Here is a 17380-nt window from a genome sequence, read left to right on the forward strand (position 1 = left end):
GAGTTCAAGTACATTGTATCTTAGACATTCCACAAGAATTTTTGGCTTTGCTAAAAAGACATTTGTCAAAATGCTAAAAATAAAAAAAATCGCAAGTTTTTCTCTCCACACACGATAACTTCACGAAGTCACAGTTTTTCAGGTATTTCCAATATGGATGGATAGGCAACAACAATTTTAGGTTTTCACATATTTTTTTGGATATACACAGATTTGATTTTGACCACAGCTGAAATCTGATTTTTAGTTCCCATTTACATTTCATATACCGTAAATTCGGGTCAAATTGATCAGTAGGGTGAAATTGATCACCTTGTCACACGATTTTGTTTCTTCCTAATGGAGCGCAAATATTAATGTAACCTGCAGTGAATGAACGTTGTTTGTCGCAACTATTGTTGAATTGTGTGTTGTGGAGTTTTTTGCGTTAAAGCATGTTTATTTCTATGAAAATAATGTAAAAATTCAAAATCATGTACGGTGCAGTATTGACAAACAGGCATAAACTTCTAGCTCTAAACAAGGATTTGATCATGATATAAACCTGAAAGTTTGTGAGGATGCTTGAAATATATTCCCAAACCAGATTTCATCATCAAAATTTGTACCATTTTGCTTATTCGGTTGAAATAATCAATTTTCTGTTAGATATTCGGAAATTCCTTAGGAAATTGCATACATTAAGGCGTTTTGCGCGTAATTCTTAAAATTTAACATTAATTTTTCATTATTTCTATAAATATTTTATTGTTAAGAATTTGGCAAGCATATTCGGATTCAAGGAGCTCAAATTTCTTATGTTGAGTTGTTCTGAAAGCTATCAATAATCGCATTGACGAGTGATCAATTTCACCCCGAAATGAAATTCCCCGATTTTTTATTTTAGAGATATTTCTAGCACTAAAATGACATTTGTTAGATAATTTCGATACATGAGCCAATAAGGCTCTCCTTCGTACTTGTTTTCCTGCATTCAGTTGTTTGACATTGTCAAAATCATAGAAAACAGACAATAAAAATCGTTAAAAATGATCAATTTCACCCGAATTTACGGTACTTAAGTTTATAATTTCGAATAATATTAGTGAAAGTCTGATCCTTTATCGTATCGACAATGATTAATATATTTTTTCAGATTTTTGCACGGTTTTTATGAGCCAGCACAAATTTCGTAAAACAAAGTCGCTCAGAAATAACGCAAAACTGATAAGAAGAGCTTCCAGAAAATGTAACACCATCAACAAACAGGTAGCGAAAAAATCGCTCAAAATCAGTGAATCAATTGTCACCCAACACGCAGAAACAAAGACATTGTCACCTCCTATTCTTGTTGCAACAATTTTATTCCGCAACATGAGTTTATCATCACTTGAACAGAATATGACAAAGATCGATCACCACGTGCGCAGCGATTTTCTGGGCTTCGCATTGCAATTTTCGAGAACTTTCTCCGTGTTGGTAAACATTGACACATTATCAAACAGCATCCACAAAACAAATTTGGTTTTGTGTTTGAAATGACTGATTAATCGCGAGTTGAAAAGGTTGCAACAATGTTGCGCTCTGTGATTGTCATGACAATTTTGCTTTTGATTGTGTCCTTTTCCGCAACAGTTGCGATAAACGGTTGTGAGCGAGCTTGCTTTGTTGTTTGTTTTTCGTCTATTTTGATGATAATTTGATTCACTGCTCAAAATTCAAAATCTACTCTTGATAAATAAAATAATAAAATGTGTGAAAATCAGATTTTTATCTGCATTAGTCTCGAAATGGCAGTATGGTGAAGTCGTGCCCATACTTTCTGGGACACCCTATAATACCAGAAGGATTAACTAGTGGAATTTATGGGAGATACCTGTCGGAATAAGTTAAAGAACATGTTTTGAGATTTATACATGCATGTCAGGAGGGTTTAATAAAAATTGGAAAAATAAATGGGAGCCTAAAAAAGTTACGTTATATCGAGGTAAAAGTTACGTTGTATCGAGTTACGTTATAAAGAGGTTACGTTATATCGAGGTATGACTGTAGGGTAAGTGTTCCCTTAGTTGTGGGTGTTCCTATAGTTGCGGTAGTGCCCTTTTCACTGATTTTATTGCATTAGCCACAGGACCGATACTGCCAACGACGTATTGACTTGTTGATACACGGAATAGTTGAAAAGAGCATCAAAATTGCTTGAAAACTGATGAAAAATCACTAAATTTGCTAAACCTGTTCTTGCTTGTACCAATAGTTGCGGTAAAGTGTTCCTATAGTGGAGGATCCCATAAGAAAACAACGGATACCGCAACTATAGGAACACAAATTAAAAATATACCGCAACTAAAGGAACAGTGTACCAATAGTGGAGGTGACATGCCGTGGATTACTACGATGAAATCATTTTTCTCATTAAGTCAATGGTCGTTACTTCCCGTTACAACATCAACATGTGCATTAATTGCGCTTCTTGAATTAAGGCGGTTAAATGAAGTTAATTCGCGCTTAGTACCTCCACTATTGGTACATCTACCCTACATGAAAGCGCAACACTTGCTTTGAATATTTCGGTTAAGAGCGGACAAAGCGTCTCTTTTCCTTGTTGCAGTAAGCCTGGGAAAATATAATCTTTCCCGGCAGATTTGAAAGGCTGAAAAGAACTCAATGCCCATTCGACCCTCGAAGGCGTGAAGATTTCACAAGCTTTCTGATAGGCATTTATCGACCATACATGTCTTGCCTCATCTGAGGCCTGTTCTTCATCCGAATATGGGATCGATTCAGGGAAATGAGTTCTCATCATTACTTCCAGTGTTTCAGAAGAGTCAACAGTATAACTGCCGTCTTCTTTTTCAAGGCTACCTAGACCATTTGAATGGTCTTTTGAAAGGACTTTGTGCAGCCTTGCAGCTGCTGGAGCGTTGTTGATGCTTTCGCATACCCGTCTCCAGTCCTTACGTTTGGCGTGCCTTAGTTCTCTGTTGTATTCTGTTAGGGCTTTTTTGTATTCAACCCATTCTAAAGTGATCTTTGCTCTATTGAACAACCGCCTGGATTTCTTCCTCAATCCTGCCAGCTTGTCATTCCACCAAAGCACATCCCTGTTAGATGACCTTTGTTGAATAGGACAGCTAGCATGATAAGATGAGACCATTTGGTCAATGATCCCATTAGAGGCATTTTCCAGTGAAACAGTCGTGAACTGTTCATCTTAGCTTGAATGCTAAACGAGATTTTGACACCGTGAACAAAACTAAAAATTTAAAAAAAATTGAGTGCCTCCTCTCAAACAGCTTTCCAAAAATTATTGGCTCCGTAACTCGATATTTCCATGGGCCGATAATCCTTTTGAATCTAGGACAGGACGTGACAGCTCAACTAAGACTGCCCGGTTGTTTTTCAGTCGATAACCTTGATGATACAAAAGCCAGTGCTATCAGTATCTTTTTAAGCAAATCTTGTCAAAAAATTTAAAAAACATAGCTCACATTTTGGTTGTTTCTTGCACGCTTCATTCATTTAGTGCAATAGAGGGTGCTATACTTTTTTAATATTAGGGTAATATTCAAAAACGGAGATGTTTTTCAAAAAAATTTAAACCATTTTCATTATATTGCACTCAATTGAGTATGTTTTATTTATTTTAGCATTGTAGAAGCACGTGGGGTAAACTTAACAATGAATATAAAAAGATTTGAAACAAAAAGATTTCATGAAAAAATAATTAAACTTTTGATGAAAATCCTAATGTACGAACTAGCAACACGGCCGGACTAGTAACAAAGTGCCCTGTTGCAATCCAACTCAACGATGTGAAAGTAGGCCTTTGCCAAACCGACCAATGAGAAGTGGTCTTTTTTGACAGGCAATTGGTTTCATTTTTGTACATCGACCTGTCACGTCTTGTCTTAGTTTTGAATCATCGAAGATCAACTGTAGAATTAACATGGTTTATTTAGAAAGAACAACTATAGAAGGCTGTTAGTGGTTCTATTGTTGACGACCTTTTCTTTAAAAATAATTCAAATGTTTTAACCTTAGATCTTAGGCTTAGAATAGTATAGTAAGTAAGAATATGATAAATATGTTCCACCCACAAATAAATTCATATTTTGGATTTTTTTTCGCGACCCACAGTTTGGGAAACTATGTTATACATTATCAATTCCTCACCTAAACTGTACTTTCTATAGTAAGTATAGATAACAACAGCCGTATAAAAGTTAACTTTATAGTAAACCGTAATTTTACGAAAAAAAAGTTTAGTTATCATCTTATTTTGGCCATCGGAAAAAATAGTAAAACTATTTAGAAAAAAATTGGCATAGTCAAAGAAACGTTACACTTAAAAACAAATTTCTTTAAAACCCATCGTCCAGTTTTCACCATCATCATCTAGTAAGCATCATCATTATACAAGAAAAACAAAATTTCATGTGGTTTTATAGGAGAAAATTATGGTGTCTCTCTAGCCGTATAACGTATATTGTTTTTATACATGCAATACTATGGGAAAAAAATGGAGCATGCCAATAACGGAATCCCACTGTATTACCTTCTTTTCTCGAGGTCTTTACAAAATGGCTAAGCATCAAATTTGTGTCAATCTGGTGTGTCGCATTTATAATAGCAAAATTGTTTAATTGAGTTTTGTCTGCCCTTTATTGAACGGAGGTACTGCTTGCTGTTTGTGCCCTGTAATTCCCATCACCTTATTACAACACCAAATTCCGTTCACACCATTCATAGCGAATAGCGTGGACGGAGTGTAACGGGGTTGATCAAGATGAAAGCTCATAACGGTACCTAGGGACATTATCTAATGCCTCCCAGTTGTAGTTTCCCGCGTAAATGGATGAGCACATAGTCCACTATAGGATAACATGTTTATCCTAGATCATACGAAAAACAACTGCCTATTTTACTAAACTCATAAAATTCTGAACGAGATAGACTTCATCAAAAAGCGTTAAACAATCAACATCAATGCCTCCTTCGCCAAATTGATGCTATGCTGCTAACGAACGTTGAACGCTCCTAGGAACCGTACCATCGACCGAAACAGATTGATTTTGTTTTGCGATCTTTTCTTTTCTCCATTCCGCTTGTTATTACAGCAGCCTGAAATGGTACAACATTCCATGTCAAGCAAATTCGAACGCAAATAGCACGTGCTACGCAGTAATCAACAACCTTCGATAGCTCAGTTGGTAGAGCGGTGGACTGTAGTTGATCACGATTCATAATAGAAATCCATAGGTCGCTGGTTCAAATCCGGCTCGAAGGAAGTGTGGATGATTTTTTTATTACCACGGTTGTGGTGAGTGATCATTACGATCAGCTGTTTGTTGTTGCTGCGTGCTGTGCAGTTCTCTTGTTTGCAATGGAGCAAAAAACTGCGCGCCTGCTATGATTAAACATTACGCAACGACGCGTCGTCAGAGCAACGCATGCGACACAAGTCAATATTATTGTTTTGAAGTTGCGTAGACGACGCTGGAAGGTCTCACTCTCTTTTTTTTGCGTCGGAGAAACATTCGATCCCCGATGCATTGGCGTCGCGAGATGTGCTGCGGTGCTCACAAGACGAACGCGAGCGAAAAATAACTGCAATTTTTCTCAAAGCAAACAACACTCAAGCAAGCGGTTTGTGTTGTTACAGTTTTTTTTAATGTAAATTTTTAATAGCAATCGAGCGCGACAAGTGCGATGCGAGCACACACAGTCTATCGGCCGGTCAATCGGTAGCTAGCTAGTTGCAATTGAACCGAGAGTGCTCTAGATTAATTGTCATTGATTACTATTCATCAATGCACCACCACCACAACGACCGCTGACGGCCTGCTGCGATCTGTCCTGTCGTCTCGTCGCCCGCGTTGCAATAAACGGAAGTATGGGGAAATGACGGTCTTTCACTATGGGTGACTGTTGGTGGGTATGACGTCGCGGTGCGAAGGCTGTGCACGGTTCAATTAACCTCATAGGACAGGGGTTCCCCCATGTATTTTCGGTTCGTGTCTCAAAACATGTTGCGATGTTTTTGGTCCACTGTACTGCCAAAGACAAATTAAAGACCTCCATGTCCCTTGCAGTTGCCCAAAATTTTATGGCTCATAAGGTAATCTAGAATGCCGTGAAAAGTGTACTGCGATCTGTCAAGCTTGGGTACCTTTTGTACTACCGAGGGACGAAATGCAGTACTAGAAGTGGTACCCAATCTGAGCCCGAGTGTGACGGACCTGGTACTGCCGTGAATGACGATATGTAAAAAGTAGGCATTGAGAAAAATGACTGACAAGTTTTTATGATGTTCACACGTCATTCAATTTTCATACAGAAATCACTATGGAAAAGGTGAACCTAATTACACTTTCTCATAATATTCTATGGAAAAGTTTATTTTCCAGGTACAGTTAGCTCTCCATAAATCGATATTTGATTTATTTGATTAATGATGATTAGATATTGCTGTTTGCATTTGAGATGCAAATCTTGACCAAACGTCCTCCGAATACGGTAACACAAAACAATCAAAGGACACCTAGCAACGGTTATATAAATCACCGCCGCCCTAGCAAGGAAAATCTATCTTTGACATCGCATTTCTTGTGAATAATCTTACCGTATTTGGTGTTCCCGCATTTGATATTTGCATTTCAAATGCACACAGCAATACTAATTATCGAGTAGAGGAGAATTGACTATCCAGATTTTACGCTAGCTTGCTATAATCTTTGATTCACCCCTTTCTGACATGTCTTGATAACACTATAATATGTTTATGGTTTTATCAAAGCAAACCTTGCGAGTTTGAAATTTTTGATTGTTGATACAAAGACACGTCAAAAAACAAATCTTTCATTTTAGAAAATGAAAACTTTTAGTAGGTATTTTGCTAATTTTCTTTATTTACACTATATTTTTGCAATTTTAGGTTTGAGATTTAAGGATTGGATTTTGGTTCCTGTTAGTTCTTGATATTCTTTCAACTGAACATCGTGAATAAGTGTTATGAACTATACGGAAAATTTAATGCCAAAACGATTAGTTCAAAGATTAAAAACCACTTATTTTGTTTGAGCTTTTCAGCAAGACTTGGGCGACCGGTGATCGAATTTAAGGATTTCGGGAAATATTCCCGTTCAATGAAATAGTTCAAATTGTGGCCGTAACGGTTCAGCTTCCTTTTTTTTGTTCGAATCTTTACCACACCTCCACCCTGGGTCATGTTTTCTACATCCAATACATTGATTGCCTCCCACAAACGATGGACCTATAGTTTGAACCGACTTATTCCCCAGTTAAAGGCATGTAATGGCATGTATGGATCATGGAGCTGTTGATGCACGACATTGTCATTGTCGAAAACATCTGGGATCGTCAAAGAAGATCTAGGACCACAACCTATAGACGATTGATGATTCGCGATTGATTTGATAATGAGATATAAGTTTAAATTTCCCTTTCTTTCATGAGGTACATGAGGTTTACGGGAGATTATAAAATATATACCGGCCGAGCTGGGTTTGGTGGTATTTACTAATTGTACAATTGTTCTCTTAAAAATCTCTATCTCTATTTATCTTTTCTAGGCCAAACGTTTTTCTCATGTCGATGCCTAAAATGGAAAAAAATAAGTTTGTGAAAAATGAGATAGCTTTATATAAAACACCGCAGATGCAAAACAGATGCAGTGAAAATAATTGACATTTCAATCAACAATCGAAAAGCATGGCTTACTAAGACTAAACTATAAAATTGTAAGGCAAGAAATGTCAAATTCACATCATCCCCTGCATTTTTATAGCTAGCGTAAAAAGCTGGATATGCTGATGCGGAGACCATATTATGATTGATCCATTGACCATTGACCTACACTTGTGTGAAAAAAACATTGATATATGTAACACAGGTGACAAGCCTACATATGAAAACGCCATACGACAGAAAGTGCTGGATCTGACTTTATGTAGTCAGTTCATCTCCCACAAAATAACAAACTGGCATGTTTCTGATGAAATATATGTCAGACCACAAACACATAGTCTTTGAATGGGAAGGGGGTCTAACTATTGCAAAATCGCTTAAGGTGAAGATGAATCGAAGCCAAAGTTCAAATTTTCAAGAGCACGGTTCTGGAGAACCAAACATCCGCTTAAGCTGAAAACTTAATCGATTGGTGACTAATCGTTTAAGTTTTCAGCTTAAACGGATGTTTGGTGCTCCAGATCCGTGCTCTTGAAAATTTTAAATTTGGCTTCGATTCATCTTCACCTTAAAGATCCTAAGAAAACTGATTGGGAAACCTATTCAGCCACTCTCCGATCCGAAGACTACATCATAAATCCTAATATCAAAACAGTACTAGAGTTATAAATGGCTTCTGACTCTATAAAAACCAAAATTCTTAATGCATATCAAGAAAGCTGTCCGACTAAAACTGTTAGGTCGACCAGAGATGTTCCTTGGTGGAACAACTATCTTGAAAAGCTTAGGAAAACTGCACGGAGGGAGTTCAACCGTGCCAAACGCGCTACTGATTGGAGCCTATAACGAAAGACTCTGACAGACTACAACAAGGAAGTAAGGCTAGCTAAGCGGAAATCATAGGTCCTCATTTGTGAAAGCATTGAGAAGACTCCCGTAGCTGCCAGACTTCATAAAACTCTATCGAAAGACCACTTCAATGGTCTGGGAACTCTCCGAAAGACTGACGGTTCGCTCACTGTGGAACACCGAGTGAAATGCTGAGGACTCACTTCCCTGATTCAATCCCTGCAGCGAGCGTGAACGCTAATGGCGACAAACATGGCGTCTCTGGTCAACAAGAGCTCCTGTCATGGGACTCAAGTACCAAAAGAGACGCATTGAAGGTTGCCAAAGATGCCTTTAAGCGAGCAAGGGTGGAAAGGGCAGTGAGATCCTTTGAGCCATTTAAATCTGCTGGCATGGATAGAATTTTTCCACCGTTTATCCAGAAAGAGGAGCAAACGCTTATTTCTCCCATGCAGGCTTGATAATTCTTCTCAACATCATTAGAGTTTGGTGAAATACTCTAGAGCAGCGTGCGGCCTTTGCCTCTTTGCGAGGGAGCGAAAAAAAGGTAAGCAGAGAGGCAACGAAAAATGAGCGAGGAAGATGCAGCACAAAACACAACAGAGTAAAATTCCATCAAAAAAGGGTGCTCTCACAACTCCCCGTGGACTGCTTTGTTCGGGTGGCAGACTAAAGAGTGCTTTTGAAGTGTGAGTAAAGGTAAACATCACAACAAGAGAGAGAGAGAGAGAGAGAGAGAGAGAGAGAGAGAGAGAGAGAGAGAGAGAGAGAGAGAGAGAGAGAGAGAGAGAGAGAGAGAGAGAGAGAGAGAGAGAGAGAGAGAGAGAGAGAGAGAGAGAGAGTACCTGAAAAAATCCTCGCATTTTTTGAACTCTCACTCGAATCGCTTGAGGATCTGTGTTGAAAATTTTGAGTTCAGTTTTTTCTCCTCAGAAAAACGGCAAAATCACCTCCTCTTTGCATCGCAGAGGAGTTTCTATCAAGCATGCTCCCATGATAGAGATTTTTGAGGCCAGTTTAGTCTTAGGACATATGACTGGCGTCAAGTTCGAGTTGTCTTAATCCCGAAGGCGAAAAAAAAGACAAGACCAATCCCAAAGCTTACAAACCGATAAATCTGTCGTCAGTTATGCTTAAAATAATGGAAAAGGTCTTAGGAGAGTTCATAAATTCAAAATTTATGGAAGCAATGCCTCTTTCCAAATACCAATTCGTTTACCAAAGTAGAAAATCTACGATCTCAGCACTACACATGCTAGTCAACGAGATCGAGAAAACTTTTCATGCAAAGGCATCGTGGCATTTCTTGAGGGTGCATTCGATAACGCTTCCTATTCGTCTATAGTGTCAGCAATGCATAGGAGAAAATTTTATCCATGCATTGCTACCTGGGTACATGCTATGCTAGCAAATCGCCTAATATCATCCGAGTTGAGCGGATCGTGCGCCACTGTCATGGCCACAAAGGGGTGTCCTCAATTAGGGGTACTTTCACCTTTGCTATGGTCTCCAGTGGTGGATGATCTTCTCAATAGCGTGGAAAAAAGAGGATTCGAGGTTGTTGACTACGCTGATGATGTTGTCATCATTGTAGGCGGCAAATTTTAAAGCTTTTGCAAGCTGTAATCAGCTCTCGAGTGGGGATGAACCTGCCTACGGCAGAAAATCCCTTCAATAAAAAGTAATTCAATTCAATTCAATTCATCAGCTCTCGATTGCACGCTCTTCTGGTGTCTGAAAGAGAAACTGGGGATAAATCCTTCGAAAACTACGATTGTTCCTTTCACAAAGCGCAGAAAGGTACAGCTGCAGCATCTTTTCCTTAATCAAACACAATTGGTTTACTCAAATGAAGTCAACTACCTTGGCATTACGCTTGATGCTAAACTCAATTGGAACACACATCTTCAAAACATGGTAAATAAGGGCCTCAATTCTCTATGGGTCTGCTCAAAGACCTGTGGAAAGAAGTGGGGCCTAAAACCTAATATGATCATGTGGATATACAAAAACCATCGTTCGGCCTAGAATAGCCCACGCTTCCCTTGTTTGGTGGCCAAAAACAAGCGAGGTTACGGCTAGAGCCAAGCTGAACAAAACCCAACGCGCTGCGTGCGTCGCCATTACTGGTGCAGTTCGCAGCGCCCCTTCATTCGCCCTAGATGCAATGCTTAATCTGCCCGGCTAGATCAATTAACAAAACTGGATGCTGAGAAAAGCGCTATGAGGCTAAAACGATCAAAAAACCTTCTGCCAGATGATTTAACCGGTCACCTAAGCATACTAAACGAATTTTCTATAAATCCAGTTGTAGAAAAATGCAGTGACTGGATGGAAATGGTTGTGAATTATGACATACCATATACGGTGTTCATTCCTTCTCGCCAAGAGTGGCAAGAAGGTGAACCGAGTATTCCTCTAGGCTCAATCAAATTCTACACTGATGGATCGAGAATGAACAATTGTTCTGGATCTGGAGTGCACGGACCAAGAACTAAAATCTCTTTCCCTCTCGGACAGTGGCCTACAGTTTTTCAGGCTAAAGTGTATGCTATCATTGAATGTGCGCAGCTCAGCGTAAAGAGGAATTACAGAAATGCCACAATCTGTATTTTCTCCGACAGCCAAGCAACTCTTCATGCTCTGAAAGCTTACACGTTTAACTCAAAATTAGTGTGGGAATGTGTTCTTGCTCTAAAAACCCTAGCCATCCGCAATCGAGTTAAACTATATTGGATCCCGGGACATACGGGTCTAGAGGGTAATGAAATTGCCGATGAGCTAGCAAGGAATGGATCGGTCAATACATTCATTGGTCCTATGCCATTCTTTGGCATATCAAACTGCTCACTAAATATTAAACTGAACAGCTGGTTGTCCAGTCAAACTATATCCAATTGGAAAACAGTTTGCTATGTGAATCAGTCCAAAAGATTCGTCACAATTAATTCGAAACAAACACAAAAACTCATTGGTCTCAGCAAAAGGGACCTCAGCACCTACACATATCCTTTTGCACAGTACTTATGATCACCGTACTGGCCATAATGATGAAAGGTCATTGTCAAGGGGCAACCTAATGTAGAGGTCTCCGAAACTCTGTTAGAGTGAAGGCCCAAACGCAATGATCAGCAGAACGGCAACGGAAACGGAATCGGAACAGAAAGACAGAAGACAGTTGAAAATTATATAGTTAAATCCTTCGTTTTTTCATAAAGTTAGCACTAAATGCATGGATGCAACTGATTTGTAGCAACATTTGGACCACGGTTGCAATACAAACCGATGTTCACTTTATACTTGTTTGGGTTTAGGTTCAGATTGAAGTGTTTCGGTTTGAACAAGGAGAGTACGAAACCGCCTGAACCAACGCGTCCAATGTTCATTCGAGAAGACAGCTGCAGAATATATTTAAGGAATTTCTTGATCAACTCCTTCAATAATCAAGAATTTGTCGAATATTTTCGTCTCCAATCATACCATAATTTTAGGAATATTTGTTATTGCAGCGTAAAGAATTTGTGTGAAGAAGGAGAGGAAATTTTATTTTCAGGAAATACTCAAAGAGATCAAAATAAGATTTCTAAGGAAATTTTGCCAAGATATTGCTGTGTGCGTTTGAAATGCAAATATCAAATACGGGAACACCAAACGCGGTAAAATTTGTAACAAGGAAGGCGAAGTCAAAGATTGGTTTTCTTTGCTAGGTTATCGGTGATATCGATCATGGTTGCTAAGTATCCTTTGGTCACTTTGTGTTACCGCATTTGAAGCTCAGTTGAACTGGATTTGCACGTCAAACGCAAACAGCAATATCTTCTATAAGTTTCATCAAAATTGACAGAAAATAATTGAACAGCAAATTGATCACTTGTCAATAAAAAATTTCTTGAAATGTTACGAAGAGTTCTGAACAGGTTTTCGAATGATATTTATAATAAACAATAACAGTTTCGTAAATTTAAATGTTTTCAATCAGTCCGTAACATTATTTTGGAGAAACAAAACAACATATATGTTGCTACGAAAAATTGCATTTATGTTCTAATTTCCTAATTTACTCTTTGCTAAGGGGCCAATAACTGTGAAAGTACTCACTAAGCTGAGAAACATGCCCTGCCCCAGAAAGAAGAAGAAGATAGTTGTCAACAAGATATTTCGAAAGAAAAGCTAACATATAGAAGTACAAATATACGATAAAAATGTTCCCTCTGAAATTCAAGCACCAATTAATGTTTATATTAAAGATGCATGCATAAATGCTCAATCTTTTATTACAGTATCATCAACATTGTTTGCCCACAAGACAATATTCTTCTTCTTCTTCATGGCATTAACGTCCTCACTGGGACAGAGCCTGCTTCTCAGATTAGTGTTCTTATGAGCACTTCCACAGTTATTAACTGAGAGCTTTCTTTGCCAAGGAAGTCAAGGAAATTTCCATTATGAAAAGATCCTGGACCGACCGGGATTCGAACCCAGACGCCACCCAGACCGAAAAGATCCAGAGCCGACCAGGAATCGAACCCAAATACTTTCAGCATAGCTTTGTCCGCTACTACGTCTTCATTTCGTCTTTGGATGGACCGCAACGCTCTGCTTGGGAACCCACGTCGGTCTCATTTATTCCGGGAAGGAAAGACATATTTTCCACTCACAATTGAATCTGCTCGTCGTAGTTGATTTTGTTGTAGTAAACTGGATCCCGATCCATGAAGATACGCCTCGTCAGGAAGGGCTTTGGCGGAGCGACACTATACAGTACGGTGACTTGGCCACGGAACTCTTCCTCGATCATCGGTTCGGATGGGTTCTGGTCTGTGCTGTACTGTCGCCGATCCAGATGACTACAGGTGGCATCCTGATCGACTGACATACCAAGACAGATTCCGGGAGATCCGCCGAGTAGGACCAAAAGTACCGCTAATAGCAGCGGACGACGACGTCGTTGCCACGGAAACCGTGGCGCCATCTTAAATTGTCTTTCGCCTAGCTGTTGATGTTATTCACTCACACGCACCTTTTCCTCGCGGTTCAGAACCTCAAACTTTGGACGGCGGCGGCGATGCTCTCGCGACGGAATCACAGCACGGACTGATGAAACGCATCAAACGTCGCGGTGGTTGTTCTGGTCTGGTCCGGCCAGTTTACAGCTGGCGCGACGCGTGTGTGATTCTCATCACGCGTATGCGGTTCGCGAGCCGGTGACGCTGACGATGCCTAGCGGGTACTCACCTGTTTGAGAGACCGACGCCCTGTTGGAGACGCCCCGCGGCGTCGACCGGTAGATCCAGATAGAGGCAGAATATTTATCACCAGGCGCGAGAAGAAAGAGCACACGAAAAGGAACGACGCGACGACAGCGTGTTTGAATATGTGAAATCGAGCGTGAATCCCACCGCATTGTTCAATGTTCAATGAAAGCAGACAGGTAGATAGATACCCAATCCGAACGGTTAAAAGGCAAACAGAAGCTTGAAAAATTGAATATTCTAATTTAAATGTTGCTTGGCTTGGAAGACCAGCTGGAGGCAGAGGAAAAGAAAGAATCAAACAACAGCTTTATGGTGATTAGTGGGCATATTTATGCACGCGAAAAATGCAGACCAGAGCATTGTTGGAATGACCAAGTGGTACAGGAGCGAATCGATTTTATTACGGGTTCGATTTATATTGGCTGTGGTGGGTGTACAAGTTTTTATTTTAGGTACAACAGGCGTTGGAATGAATTGTGAATAAACGTTTCTTTAGCCAAGTATTAGCCAAATTAACGGGGTTTCGCATTCTCAGATCGGAAGATCGTAGACCCTTGATTGTTGGATGTGAAAGATTTTGATTTAGCAATTAAGGCGAGATTGAGGTCACATATGATCCACTTTTGAATGCGATAACACAGAGATTCCCAAACTTTTCTAGATCATGGCACATAGGAATGGTGCGGCGCACAAGTATACATACAACTTCGAAGCACAATGTTATCAAGTATCAAAAAGCCGGCTCCAAAGGCACGTTCCCCGCCAACTGTGAGATTTGTGTCATATTTCAGCCTATTTCATTATCTACCCGATGGGAGAGGAAAGGGAAGTGAAAAATGGGAGGATATAGGAGTGGGGTCTCTTGAAAAGGGAAAATCGGATAAGCGACATGGAAGCATGTACACACTTAAAATTTGTTCGCGAGCTCGGCATTTGAAAAAGCTGAGTTAACTCGGCTTCCGCACATTTTGCTGAAAACTCAGCTAAAAAACAGAGTTAACCGAGTTTTGGCAACTCGTGAAACTGAATTCTCGGTTAACTCTATTTTTTACCCGAAACTCGGCTACACTGTGTGCCGAGCACCAACGTTAACTACGTTTCCACCGAACTCAGTTTTTTTGAAAGCTGATTTATCGGTTTTCCATCTAAGTTTACCGAGAATCTCAGCATTTCGTTTGACAGTCTGTCATATTGTTTTCTTACACATCCGGAAAAGTGCATTGGTCTTGTATGTACGAAAAAAAGGTGGACTTATCGTGTAAAAGTTTTGTAAAATATGTTGAACGCTGGGTATGATGAAGCAGAAAGAAGTGAGATGGAAGCAAATCTTCAGTAAGTACGTTCAATGATATTTTTTATTAGTTTTAGTGCTCAATGTCGCGACATGTCGGGTATTTGGTGTGTCTTTTCTGTCGAGAAGTGATCATGGAATTCTGTGTAATATTCCTAAGGCATGATTGTAATCATATCCGTATATGATGTATGGACAGCCTTATAGATGTCAAGAATCAAAAATACTAATGAAAAATATTGAAAAGTGCATTAATAGTGATTGTTTTTCATTTTTGCTGAGATCTCAGTTTGTGCGGTGCCGAGATTTTCGGTTGAACACAGTGGCTAAAATCTCTCCGGCAAACCGAGATAATCAGTTACAACTATTTAACCGAGATGAATGCCGAGCGCTCGGCTGTGCGAATCTCGGTTTCCGAAAGCCGAGATTCGGCATATTATTCTAAGTGTGTAGCTTCATACCACAATAGGTTCAAACAGCGTACTAAAAAGGGCACTGTAATACGCATGAGCGTAAAGAGAGCCTATAGCAGTATTGGGTTGCAAAATGGTGAGTCGACAACCAGGAAGGAGCGTCCAACATAGCTCTGATCCTCACAAGCCCCTACCTCACGCTTCCACGGGTCTAAGGTTCACAAATACTGCCAGCTAAGGGTTGCGTACTTAGCTGGTAGTGCAACCTGGGCACTGTTGTCCTCTGACATCAGCTAGAGTGAAGGGGTGCCAGGTGGGAGCTTGGGATTTTTACCTTTCCCAAGCGAAACTGGTACATACAGCCGTATGGAATACCACCTTTAGTACTTCCTTCAGGACAATAGCACGACAAATATGTGCGGCTTTACGAACGAAGAAAATCTGATTCGTCTCCAAAAATCCTTAGAAGGAAAGGCGTATGAAACAGCACGGAGTCTATTAATGCATCCGTCGAATGTTCCAGCAATTATGCGCACTCTGAAAATGAGGTTCGGGCAACCCGAAGCCGTTGTCCACTCTCTGATTCAAAAGGTTAACGCTCTTCCAGCGATAAGAGAGGACCGGCTGGAGACGTTAGTGGAGTTTGCAGTGAACGTGCAAAATTTCTGCACCAGTTGGTTAGCAAGCTTCCGGCGATTTTAAAGCTAGACTGGGCTAGACATCGACAAACGCTTCAGCGGGTCAACCTGGCGACCTTTGGGAATTGGGTATATTCTCTGGCCGATGCGGCAAATACCGTCGTAATCCCTGTCGATTCAAACGAATCAAAGCCATCACACAATGAAGGACGGGGGAGTAAGAAATCAAATGCATTCCTTAATGCGCATTCTGAGACACTCTCGGAAGCAACAAGCCGTCAAAAATCCATGACGTACAGTTCAGTACCCTGTGGAAGTAGCCAAGCGTCAGTCTCGAAGCAGCAATCCGATGTCTGTGTTGTCTGTGGAGGAGAATGCAAAATTGCTTCCAAATGCAAACATTTTCTGGAGTTATCTCGTGAATCCAGATGGGCCGCAGTTAAAGAATTCAAACTCTGCCGAAATTGTTTACGCCGGCACAAAGGGGGATGCGACGCTAAACTATGCGGTCGGAATGGATGCACTTACAAACCTCATGAACTGCTCCATAACGATAAGACAAACTATCAATTCCTCAACCAAACAACGCAATTACCATCTACGTCTCCAGAAAAGGTTCCCAGACCTCCGGCATCCGTTGCGGAAGTACCAACGCACGACTGCAACACTCACCAAGCGAAGTCTAATGCCGTGCTATTCCGCTATCTGCCCGTGGTGCTCAGTGGACCTCAAGGTTCCATCCATACTTATGCGTTCTTGGATGAAGGTTCCCATCTTAGCCTGATAGATCAAGAATTGGCGGACCAACTTAAGCTCAAAGGTGCCACGATACCTCTATGTCTCCGTTGGACGGGGGGAACGCAGAGATGCGAACGAGATTCGCAGTCTGTTACTATTGATATATCCGGAACAAGCAGAGCGGCCAAAAACTATCAACTAGCTGGAGTGAGAACCGTTGAAGAGCTACTGCTGCCACATCAAACCCTCAAGGTAGAGGATTTGGAACAGCAATATCCGCATCTGGAAGGACTCCCTATCGATTCCTACTACGATGCTCGCCAAGAATACTCATCGGCATGAAGCACGTACAAGTCAGCCTTGTCTTAAAAAGCAGAGAGAGAAACATTGGTGAGCCAGTAGCTGTTAAAACACGATCAGGTTGGACAGTATGTGCTGGAGGTAATGCAAATGCAGATACCATCGACAACCTTGTACACTGTACTTTCCACGTATGCTCATGTGAGC

The 17380-nt window shown here is 40.4% G+C and overlaps 1 protein-coding gene and 1 non-coding gene across 2 annotated transcripts in view; one reads left to right on the forward strand and one right to left on the reverse strand.

Moving 5' to 3' along the window:
- LOC5565239 overlaps positions 1–13704 on the reverse strand; it is a 36966-nt gene extending 23262 nt beyond the window's left edge. Inside the window, exon 1 of the mRNA XM_001649530.2 lies at positions 13197–13704. Within this exon, the coding sequence (XP_001649580.2) occupies positions 13197–13510 (314 nt within the window). The 5' untranslated portion in view covers positions 13511–13704. The remainder of the gene's footprint in view (positions 1–13196) is intronic.
- Trnay-gua lies at positions 5175–5269 on the forward strand. Its single transcript has 2 exons — positions 5175–5211; positions 5234–5269. It is a non-coding gene; the product is annotated as a tRNA-Tyr (tRNA).
- Positions 13705–17380: the final 3676 nt, after the last annotated feature.

The sequence above is a fragment of the Aedes aegypti genome, chromosome 1 (assembly GCF_002204515.2).
Source record: "Aedes aegypti strain LVP_AGWG chromosome 1, AaegL5.0 Primary Assembly, whole genome shotgun sequence".
Taxonomy (NCBI): Eukaryota; Metazoa; Arthropoda; class Insecta; order Diptera; family Culicidae; genus Aedes; species Aedes aegypti.